The sequence below is a fragment of the Sorex araneus genome, chromosome 6 (genome assembly GCF_027595985.1).
Source record: "Sorex araneus isolate mSorAra2 chromosome 6, mSorAra2.pri, whole genome shotgun sequence".
Lineage (NCBI taxonomy): Eukaryota > Metazoa > Chordata > Mammalia > Eulipotyphla > Soricidae > Sorex > Sorex araneus.
In genome coordinates, this window is record NC_073307.1 from 67,207,282 (window position 1) to 67,219,537 (window position 12,256).

At 37.5% G+C, this 12,256-nt stretch overlaps 1 protein-coding gene across 1 annotated transcript in view; it reads right to left on the bottom strand.

Moving 5' to 3' along the window:
* Positions 1-6,763: 6,763 nt before the first annotated feature.
* Positions 6,764-12,256, bottom strand: part of TMEM117 (transmembrane protein 117) — a 530,514-nt gene continuing 525,021 nt past the window's right edge. The window contains exon 8 of the mRNA XM_055142141.1: positions 6,764-8,457. Coding sequence (XP_054998116.1) covers positions 7,811-8,457 — 647 coding nt within the window. The 3' untranslated portion in view covers positions 6,764-7,810. The remainder of the gene's footprint in view (positions 8,458-12,256) is intronic.

The following is a 12,256-nucleotide window of genomic DNA, read 5'->3' on the forward strand; positions in this document are numbered from 1 at the left end:
CTGTGCTGTGTGCAGGAGAGGCCCCGTGTAGCCCAGTGCCACGGCTCAATTCTTAGATTGGCCCAGTCACTCTCTTCTCAGTAGAGGCTCAAATTATTTTGTATATGTCTTCCTGATGAGGTATTCGTTTTGTTTAGTTTTGTTTTATATCCTTCACACTCTTATTTCTATCAGAATTTTATTTTATATATTTGCTATGGGCTGGAGTGATAGCACAGTGGGCAGGGCGTTTGCCTTGCATGCGGCTGACCAGGGTTCGATTCCTCCGCCCCTCTCAGAGAGCCTGGCAAGCTACTGAGAGTATCTTGCCCACACAGCAGATCCTGGCAAGCTACCCATGGCATATTCGATAGGAAATAAACAGTAACAAGTCTCACAATGGAGACATTACTGGTGCCCACTCAAGCAAATTGATGAGCAATGGGATGACAATGATACAGTGATATCTTACTCCATTCACATAATAATTTTTGCAACTTATTTTATATACAACTCATTCTCTTCCTACAGTTAGTTTCATATCTCTTTTTCAGCCAATTACCAAAATTAAAAAAATCTTTAGAAAACAAAAACTTTCTGCCCAAGCAATCCAGAGGCATGTAACGAAAGACTCTTTAAGACTGCGATCAAACCTGGATTGGCCACGTGCAAGGCAAGTACCCTGCTCATTGTACTATCTTTCTGGCCCCCAGATAAATTTTTTTTTTTTTTTGCTTTTTGGGTCACACCTGGCGATGCACAGGGGTTACTCCTGGCTCTGCACTCAGGAATTACCCCTGGCCGTGCTCAGGGGACCATATGGGATGCTGGGATTTGAACCTGGGTCGGCCGCGTGCAAGGCAAACGCCCTACCCGCTGTGCTATCTCTCCAGCCCCCAGATAAATTATTTTTAAATACAGGTTTTTTTTTTGTAGTGTGGTATTTGTAGTTTAGTTATCAAATGGATTATCCAGATAAAACTTGCATTCAAAGCAAATAAACTGAATGGAAAAAAATTATACCATTTTACAAAGTATAGAGGCTTTGGGAGAAAAATATTGCCTTGATACCATGGTTTACTAAAGTGGGCACTACCTAAAAATAAGGATTAGGTGACACCATAATTGAGAAATAGTTGCCTCCATCGTTTCCAAAGATAGCCATGAACACTGTGAAGTGCTAGGACTCGTGTATTTATTGCTTCTTGTTTAAATGCAGAAGACACAGACACTTTTACTTCAAGGTTGACAAAAGGTGGCAAATTACCAGTTCAACAAGAAAGTTCTGATTAGAGAAGCTGCTGAAGTTATCATAAAGGCACGCAAATGATTAAAAAAACCCTAGAGCGAAGGAACCCTTGGGAAATTAGTTTGGCTTAGCATCTGCAAGGGATTATGGCCATTGATTTCAGACAATTCAGTCACTTGCCTTAAATGGAAAGATCTGAACTGTTAAAAGTGAAAAGGGATTGTGCGGAGATTTTAGAGTTCAAAAGCAACTACAGGAATACAGAAAACTGTGTGCACACAACCTTATTATATTCTGCAGCTCTTGGGAAAGGCAAACTGGATGTCCACGTTGTCCAAACGTGGACAGTGGAGGTGCCTGGAGTTCGTCCTCACTGCTGGGAATTCCTTGTATCTGCATGGCTTGCTGCGACCCACACAGTGACTTCACATATAGTCTTTGTTGAACCTTTTCAAAACTGTGAAGTAGCTCATTTTGAGTACCAGAAATTATTTAATTGTTCAAGATCAGGGTTTATCCTGTCACAAAATAACCAGTTTACATTGATACAGAATTTGAAATAGTAGTAAATATTGGATTGTTATTTAATTTAAATTTAATTTAATTTTCAATTAAAAATTTAATTTTTTCTAGAGATAATATTTAAATTGTTCTTTCTAAAACTGTCTGCTAGATAATCATGCATCCTTGTTTGAATATTCATTTCCATCTATTCTTCCCTGATATTTACTTGAGGATGTATTCAAAATATGCAGAGAACCATTTTACCCCCTCCCCTGTGAAAAATGAAATGATGAGAGAGACCAATTCCCATGCTGGAAATATTATTAGGATGTATTTCTATTGGACTAGGAGCGATAGCACAGCAGATAGGGCGTTTGCCTTGCACGTGGCCTACCTGGGTTCGATTCTTCCATCTCTCTCAGAGAGCCCACCAAGTTACCGAGAGTATCCCGCCCACAAGGCAGAGCCTGGCAAGCTACCCGTGGTGTATTCGATATGCCAAAAACAGTAATAAGTCTCACAAAGGAGATGTCACTGGTGCCCGCTCGAGCAAATTGATGAACAACGGAATGACAGTGCTACAGTGCTACAGTATTTGTATTGCAGCTTTATAATTGTAGCTTAAATAGAAACATCAGGCTATGAACTGAATGTTTCTTCTATTTCATTCAACCATACCTATTTCAGTTATAAAATTTAGCTCATAATTGCATCCAGATAGTTGTCACAAATGATTTGACTTAAACTCTGGAGAGAAAACAGTTCTTAAGAAATAAATTGTCTTATATTGTAAATAAGTTCTTTGGGTAATCCTCACCAGAGTCAACATGAAATGAATTGTCCAGTTTGGAGTGAGCAGAAAACAACATGGCTTTGGCATCAGATAAAACTCAATTCTGCATTCTGTGATTTTGTGACTTTGGGCAGGTAAATGTAAATCTCTGAATTCATCATCTATAAAATGAAAGCAGTCGTACTTACCTTTAATGACTGAGAGGATTGAAAGGCATAATTTATTTCTACATAGAAAACCATTGAAAAGGGCTGTGCCATTTACATGAGTAAGTAAAGATCTGGAGAGAGTGGAAAATTTCTTAGAGTGAGGAGCATCTGTATATTTATGTAGCTACTATAGCACTGCCGCACTGTCATCCCATTGTTCATCCATTTGCTCCAGCGGGCACCAGTAACATCTCTATTGTGAGACTTGTTACCGGTTTTGGCATATCGAATACACCACGGGTAGTTTGCCAGGCTTTGCCGTGCAGGCAGGATACTCTCGGTAGCTTGCCGGGCTCTCCAAGAGGGACAGAGAAATAAAACCCAGGTTGGCCACATGCAAGGCAAATGCCCTGCCTGCTGTGCTATAGTTCCAGTCCTATGTAGGTAGTATTATTCTAAATTCTAAATTCTAGTGGTCCTTTCCAATAATGCAGAGAAGTCTTCAAAAATCCCGGGAGCTAAATTATTTGTTTCTAGGCCACAGGAAAGATCACGTTGGATGGCATAATTAAAATTAAGGCTGTGGTACCAGAGTGATAATACACCAGGTAGAGCCTTGGTCAGCTTTTCCTGGGCAGAGAGCCAGTAATAATGCACAGCTGGGTGTGGCCCGAAAACAAGAACAAAGAAAAAAATTAAGCCTGTAAAATATATTTTGTGTGCTGTGTATTCTTAAATAAAAGAACATACCTACACTAAGATAATGAACTGGAGCAATAGCACAGTGGGTAGGGTGTCTGCCTTGCATGCAGCCCACCCAGGTACGATTCCTCTGTCCCTCTCGGAGAGCCCGGCAAGCTACCGAGAGTATCCTGCCCTCACAGCAGAGCCTGGCAAGCTACTCGTGGAGTATTTGATATGCCAAAAACAGAAACAACAAGTCTCACAATGGAGAAGTTACTGGTGCCCGCCTGAGCAAATCCATGAACATCGGGACGACAGTGCAGTGCTACACTAAAATAATAACTGTGCTATATTATACGTGTTGAATGTATAATAATTCTTTTCTCACTGAAATTGTCAGAATGTCTCATACAGCATTTCAAGATTCTTTATCTCTGCTTTCATATGCTGGTGAGAAGCTTACTGACTTTGCCTCAATGATTGCTCTTCTGCCAAATACGTTTTAGTCTCTCTGAATCATTGTTAAATATTAACTTGGACACTCTATTCTCATGTGTTACTTCCCTGCTGACATGACATCCCCCCCCACACACACACATAGATGCACAATGCTACCTCTAAATACATACACATTTCCTTTTTCAGGTCGCACGATCCTTATCGAGACAGACAGAACGAACTTGAGACCCAGGGTGTTTAAGCTTTCAACTAACCAGTTCTTTAACCATCCTCCCATAACCCTCAACTATGTTGACTCTGTTCACTTGAGTCATCTCCCTGCGAGAAGATCCTGTATTCCTAACAGCTGTATGTTTCAATTCTTTCCCCTTGTTTGCCCTTTCTTTCTGAAACTCTAATCCCATTGATGCTAAACTTGTCATTTTTCATTTCCAAGACTTACTTACAGAAAATTCCATTCGCAAATCACCATCTACCTAACCTCTTTCCACAACAAATACCCATTTTTCCTATTAATTTCAGCAAGGGAACTTCTGAGCTACAAATGTTATATTTAAACTCTCCTGGTTTTTTTCACATTATAATACAATTCTAGTCAGGTACACATGGTAGTAGAAAAAAATATGTATATTGATAGTATTACCTATATTGATTCACATCAACCATAACCTTATAGTAAGGAATATGTTTAAAATGAAGGTAGTGAAAAAGTGAGAAAAGTGCCAGATAAGTTGTCACAAAAATAATTAATTTTCTCTTCCCTCTTAAACACATTAGTGACTAATAGAATTGAATTGGGTTCTGAGGGACAAAGGTAATGTGAGGAGGGTTGATAATCAAGATTTTTAATTTAAAATATTTGGTCAGGGACTGGTGACATGGCTCATGTGATAGAACATGTGATTAGTAAGTATGATGCCCTGAGTTCAATTCTAGATACAGCATGGTACCCCAAGCACTGCAGATGTGACCCCTATAAGAAAACAAAAATAAAATAGTGAGCTCATTGTGAAAACAGATGAAGAGCAAAAGTGGTTATGAATCTCTTTTTGGTGTTATTTTTTTCGGGGGGGGGGTCATACTCTGTGTTACTCAGGGTTTACTCCTGGCTTCATACTCAGGTGTCACTTCTGGTGGTGCTTAAGGATGTAAGTGGGTGCAAGGGATCAAACAGGATGTGTGTCTATTCAAGGACAATGCCTTATGCACTGCACTACCTCTTTGGCTTAAGTTGCTGATGACTATCCAAGATTATAAAAGAAAACATTGTACTTGACAAATGCTTAGGGACAAATGGAGAAGAAATACTTCACATTTATAATAAAACTCATTGATGATTGTAGATATGCAAAAGGATAAGTGAACATAATAAGCAACCACCATTCAGAGAGAGATAACTATGTTTATGTAATATAGATGGACATGTGGTGATGAGATTTATGTTTAGGCATATATGATCATGCATAAATGTGTGCTGTTTATTTAATTTTCTGTTTAATCTGATAACAACATGTTCTAAAAATAGAATACTCTAAGATTGTGTCAGATTAGTTCAAATTCTGCATTGTATTGAGGGAAATACTATATAATTACAGAACATAAGAAATCTAATTGTTTATAGTCCTTAAGCATCATTACAATTTAGATATCACATTTGTTATGCTTTCTTTACAATCTGAGGATTTTTAGTCCTTTTAATTTAACTTCTCATTTCCTTAGTTTTCTATGCATCTTAAAATTGTTCTTGATAGTGTATGATGTTTGATATTTAAAAAGACTGTCAAATTGTAGTCTACTGGCATATAATTCAGAATTCAAAACTAAACATAAATAAATCTGATTCTTATTTTGATTTTAATTCTTATTTTTGGTAAATATAGAGAAACTGGAATACACAATACATAATTCAAAAGGTGATGCAAAAGAAGAAAGGAGACTCATATATAGACAAAAGGCTAAGATTGGAATATACACTTGAATTATGGAGATCTTCAAGAGTTCAAGTATTTTTTGGTTTCAAAATGCTATCCCTAGTTGTAATTCTCCTAGTAAAGTCATGAATCTTTAAATATCTACTTCCATATCAGTTGATTACCAGTTTCCCTAGTAAATCCACAGAAATATATAAGTATTATACCTAAGGTTTGTTATTTTTTCCTGCACTTTTGCTGAAATTTTCTGAAATTCCCTCATTGAAATTTTCTAAAAATTAATTTTTAAATGCATATAAACATCTTAGATATTTTCAAAGTGAATGTACATTGATAATGAATGCACACTTTATAACTTTTCTGTATATGTTCTTTAAGACAGAAACTCTCATGATAAATAAAAACTGAGTCCTTATAGATAGCATCATTTTTTTGCTCATGAGTCAAAAGTTGAATATCTATGTAAATTTGCTGATGCTAATGTTACTATACATCAGCAACAACATGCCCAGTATAGGTTAACTGGTTACTATAGGAATTTGATCTCTGTGTTTCCAGTGTCTGGCATACCTCTGATTCTAAGCAGCACCGTGAGTGGCTATTGAAGGTAAAAGAAGCAGCAGGGCAGAGTTCCAGCTGTTCGGTAGCTATGTAGAAGGATGTTTATTGAAGCCAGGTCTCAAGTGACATACAGACATACTATGCACATGAAGTCAGCGTGTTGCAAGCATATGATAGATAACAATGAGCAAGATTTTTAACAAAATCATAAATGTAACATACAGCTATGTCTGTCTGTGGCAAGAAAATAATTTTTCTGGTGTGATCTCTCCCAACCCTCTTATGAAGTGTGTAACCAGTCTGTGGAGCAAAATTGAAAGTAAACTGGGAATACCTTATATCTTAAATTTCCTAGCATTAATTTTTTTAAAAAGACTTAAGATATTAAATGAGCTCCTGTTAAACCAAGATGCAATTCTTATTCCTCTAATAAATAAAAACCTGCACTACAAAATCACATTTATAATTTTTATTAATGTGAGGTGTTTAATTCTTTAGAAATCAAAAACAAACGCACACACATAACAAGCCACAAAACAGATTCTTTCATGCACATCTTTTTCTACCTCACAAGGCTGTGCTGCATGATCTGGAGGAGTTCCCTTGCTCGGGATTGGAATATGCTTTCAGTTCTCACTATTCAGAGCCATGTTTACAGAAAGATGTACAAATATTATAGATGGTACATTGTGAAACCCTCTCATGATTAAAACTTCAGTTCCTTGGTCTTCTAGGGCTTTGTGTAAATGCTAATAAATTTGGTAGTTCATTCAACTGTGCTTCTTAACCTTTGTCCCAAAGGTGAAGGGCAAGGATTTTAATCAAGTAGCAATTTATCTTTAATTAGGACAACATAATTAAGTATTATCATCTGATTGCAATTACTGGTTGGAGAAAGTCACATTTCACAAGTAGTGACCCATGTTGGATTATCATTCTCCTATTACTGAATTTTTGTGCCTGTATTTGTTTTTGGCAGACAGCCAATAAAATTCAAAGGCAATCACCATGCTCTCTACAGTTCAGCCGTCAAAGTCACTAACTCTGCAGCTGCATAAGAAACTAAGAAATACTTCCTGAGCCATGTCTTGACTGTATCTGTTTCCTGCTTAGACATCAAGTGTAGATCAAAATAATTGCATACAAAAACTATTCCACACTTCATTTCTGGTACAGTTAAAAACAGTTAATGTCTCAAGGCACCACTATGGTTGAACATCAGGTATGCAGGAAATGCGCTAACCTATGCTGTAAAGTCAGTGAGCAGCCTGTGCAGTTGTGAAGAGCAGTTTCTAGAGGACTGTTAGATATACAGTAGGCACATGTATCATAATACGAATAGAAGACAAGGAGTCCTAGAAAAAGCATGTTGAGCACCGTTGTGGCTTTGTTTGTATTTCTGAACCTAGTACTGCGTAAACCTTACATGTACAAAAGGAAACACTAACTTAAAGTTACACTCAAGGTTGCTCTGTGTGCTATCTTCAAGTAATGAGTGACTCTAGTTCGTAGGTGTACTTATAGAGATTGTTGGGTCTGGATCAGCTTCTATGGGGCCAGTAGGTTCATTCAAGTGTGAGCTCAGGTTTTCTGACGTTAGGTGGGAAGACTTGTAGACAATCTCATTGAAATCAGACCTGATGCTAACCAAAGGAGGGTCATTCAATGGGTCTTCCACTGAGGCTTGCGTGTTTTCTCGAGTGATCCCCATGTCTTTACTATGCTCTGATGGAGACTTTCTTTTCATGCGTGTGTATGTTTTGTCTTGATTCTCCATGCCTTGTTCATTTTTCCGAAATCGTCCAAAGAACCAAATGAAGAATCCAAACCACACAAAAGCCATCAAACTTGGAACAAAAGCCAGACACTTGACGTCGATACTAGCCCCAATGAATCTGCTGTGTAAGAACATGTCCCCTTCAACATATGTTTTATTAGTCTCTGGGTTGGTGTGATTGGATCTCCATTCCCAGGAGAGCTTAGTTCTGTTCAAATCCTTTAAGCTTTCTGAGTCCTTTACTGTATATATCTTCTGCCCTGGACCAACATACTGTCCATATTCGTGAGGTATATAAAATATCTGAGTCTTCCACATGTTAAGGTCCAAAATCAAGACGATAAAGATAATTCCATAGTTAAACCATTTACCTGCATGAAATAGAAATATTGTATTAGTCAAAATGATATAGATCTGTAAAATTATAATAGATTTTTCTTCATAATATGAATACATTATAATAGTATGAACTGTTAAAGTTTTCAACTTATAAAAATGTTTGTAAAGAGTCTTATGATGCCACTGAGTGAATTCGTCCAAATGAATTGAGTGAATTTGCAAAGAAAATTTGCCAAAGTAAATCTAGGCATATTAAAATTATAACATTCAGTCCCAGAAACAACAATTTAGAATTTTTAAACTAACCAGATTAAATATCCTTGCTTTACAGGCACCACTATATTCATATTTTTTTCATATAGGCTATTCTCTAAAACATTTCAATTAATGCTTGTAAAAAGTTCAAATAAAATTCTTACAGAAATTCAGTGGATGATTGAACATTTCTTGCAGTTTTATAATTATGTCTGGGCCAGAAATAAATCATTTGGTAATGCAAGCATGACAGCATATCAATTGAATTTATATTGCTATTTGTAGGTGACCTGTAGATTTAAACCATCAATTATGTGATTCAGATCGATAACACTGATTATTCAAGATGAAATAATTGCACTAATTCTCACTGAAGAATATATTTATCATACAAATAAATATAACCGAAGATAATGAACAGTTTTAGTTTTTTTTTTTAAATATGATTTTTCATATTTAAAAATCATATATGAATAAGATATTGTTTAGAAATCATTTGTCTATAACAGCTTTACAAATAAATGGAAAGGGGACAGTGTAGCAAGAGGCAACAGTGAACAGAGAGGCCTTATCTACAGCCACAGGTGCCCAGATGGCACCTAGGCAAAAGGGGACACCTGTGTTTTAAGAAATGCGCTGGGAGTGAGACTCAAACTGTAGTCCAGAATTCGAGCCATGCATGGCCCCTCCCCACCCCAAGGTACACTGGGGGCAGGGGACGTGGCCTCCTCGGTGGCAGCCAGCTGCTGCCAGTTTGATATTGGACCTCTATCCAATGCAATATCATATTCCTTTTGATGTTGCATTGGACCTATGTCTCGGCCGCCTACACCAAACTTAGGATGGCAGCCTGGCTACCCAAACCACATTAGGCCAATAGTCTACTAGCCTATACTGATCAAAATAACCCCAGATTCACCGAAATCACAGTGAACACAAGAATCTATATAACCCAAATCTAAAAGAACACATTCCCCAAGTCAGCCCTGGAGGCCCCATGCAAGTTACCCAGGAGACCAAAGAGGAAGGTAATATCCTTGATGGGGAAAGAGAAGACCACCATCCACCAAAGGCCCAGAGTCCTCTCTGGCAATTAGAGGGGCACACTGGTTGTGAACTGGAAGGATCCGACTCCAGACTACACGGGGAATAGCACAGACCCCCATCACAATCAAGAACTATGGCATATCTACACCATGGAATACCACAGCTGTTAGGAAAAGTAAAATCATAATATGTGCTTCTAAGTGAATGGACATGGAGAGTATCATGCTGAGTGAAACGAGAAGGCAAGGGACAGGTATAGAATGACTACATTCATTTGTGGTATATAAAAAATATACATAGTAGAAGACTAATATCCAAGGCCAGGGAAAACAGGTTAGGAGGACTGGTCAATGGTTGGAATCTACCACAAGTGTGTGTGTGTGTGTGTGTGTGTGTGTGTGTGTGTGTGTGTGTGTGTGGTGAAGGATAGGAAAGATAGAGAAGGGATCAGTATTACAATAATAGTTGTAAATGACCATATTGGACAAGATCTGAGTGCTAACGGTAGGTAAAGTGATATACACAAGAACCTTAAGATCTGAATGTTGAAAGTATGTAGGTAAAGTGACGTACACAATAACCTTTCAGTGGGGAGAGAGAGAGAGAGAGAGAGAGAGAGAGAGAGAGAGAGAGAGAGAGAGAGAGAGAGAGAGAGAGAGAGAGAAGAAAAGCGCTTGCCATAGAGGCAGGCTAAATGAGGAGGTGTTGGGAGGGAACCTGGGGACACTGGTGCTGGGAAATGTCCACTAGTGGAGGGATGGGTGTTGGAATACTATATGACTGAAACCTAATCACGAACAGCTTTGTAAGGGTCTATCTCACAGTAATTTAATAAAAATTGTTTTATAAAAACCCAAAACAAACAAATAAATGTAAAGAAAGTGAAAATATTTTGAACGGGTAGTAAATTCCATGATAATTTTCACTATAATTTAAATTTCATAGGATTAATGAGGCTGGAGCGATAGCACAGTGGGTAGGGCGTTTGCCTTGCACATGGCCGACCCGGGTTCGATTCCCAGCATCCCATATGGTCTTCTGAGCACCGCCAGAAGTGATTCCTGAATGCAGAGCCAGGAGTAACCCCTGAGCATCGCCGGGTGTAACCCAAAAAAAAAATTTCATAGGATTAAGTATATGATAGTAACACAATAACATCCCCCTCATAATTTTTGTAGAAAATCAAGATATATAATATGTTATAAAATCTTTATAATTATCAGATGTATTATGTCCAAATTACTATTATAATTATTATTATCATCAGTATTATTTGGCTTTTGGCCCACACTCAGCTGTGGAGTGATTACTGCTGGCTCTGCACTCAGTGATTACTCCCAAAGTGGGCTCAGATGACCATTTGTGGTGCTGCAAACTCCAGTCAGTTAATGCAAGATTCGTTCCTTTCCCACCTCATTATCTCTCTCATCTACTCTCAAAATTATTTTATTTTGTTCTGAAATATAGTGTTGAACATTATCTATTTACTGTTTCATATGATGATAGAATTCTTGGACAAGAAAGAGGTTTGTAGTCGAACATATTAAACCAAGATTGTAATTTTCAATTTGTATTTAAATGATAAATAAATATACAAAAATAAACTTATGAAAATTTAGTAAAATATTGATCATAATGATATATTTTAAACTATTTTCACTCAGGAGGCAAAATGATTTTAATTTTTATTTCAAAACTGTGATTTTGAGCTAGTTGTTTAAATGATCAAAATCTCAGTTTCTTTATATGCATTAAAATGATTTTAATTAAAATTATAATATTTTATGAGAGTATATGTGCTAAGTATAGTGCTTGGTACAGAATATAAGCTTTATGATAATAATTTACGTAAACCAACGTAAGGGAAATTATTATGCTGTTGTATCTAAAACCAATCAGTTATACAGAGTTCATATTTGTTAGTAGAATCTCTTACATAATGATTTTATTTTATTATGTTTTATTGCATTTTGGACCACACAAGCTCTGCGCAGGGATTACACTAACTTTGCTCAGAGATCACTCTTGTTGGGCTTGGGGACAATATGCACTGTTGGGAATTGAACCCCAGGGAGGCCGCATGCAAGGGAAACACCCAACCTGATAGACCTTTGCTTCAGCCCATGAATGTTTTTTGTTCTTTTTTTTGCACATCTAAATAAGAGGACTGGCCACAGAGGATGGGAACAGTAGCCCAGCAGGTAGGGTGTTTGCCTAGCACATGGCTGACCCGGGTTTGATTCCTCCATCCCTCTCAGAGAGCCCAGCAAGCTACCGAGAGTATCCAGTCTGCATGGCAAAGCCTGGCAAGCTACCCGTGGCGTATTTAATATGCCAAAAACAGTAGCAACAAGTCCCACAATGGAGACATTACTGGTGCCCGCTCGAGCAAATCGATGAACAACGGGATGACAGTGCTACAGTGCTAAATAAGAGAGTAAGTTGGAATATTAGAAATGTTTTTAGATACCATAAAATATTTATAACATCTGGCTCTATTAAGTTTGAACCTTTTTTCCCTCCTTGATC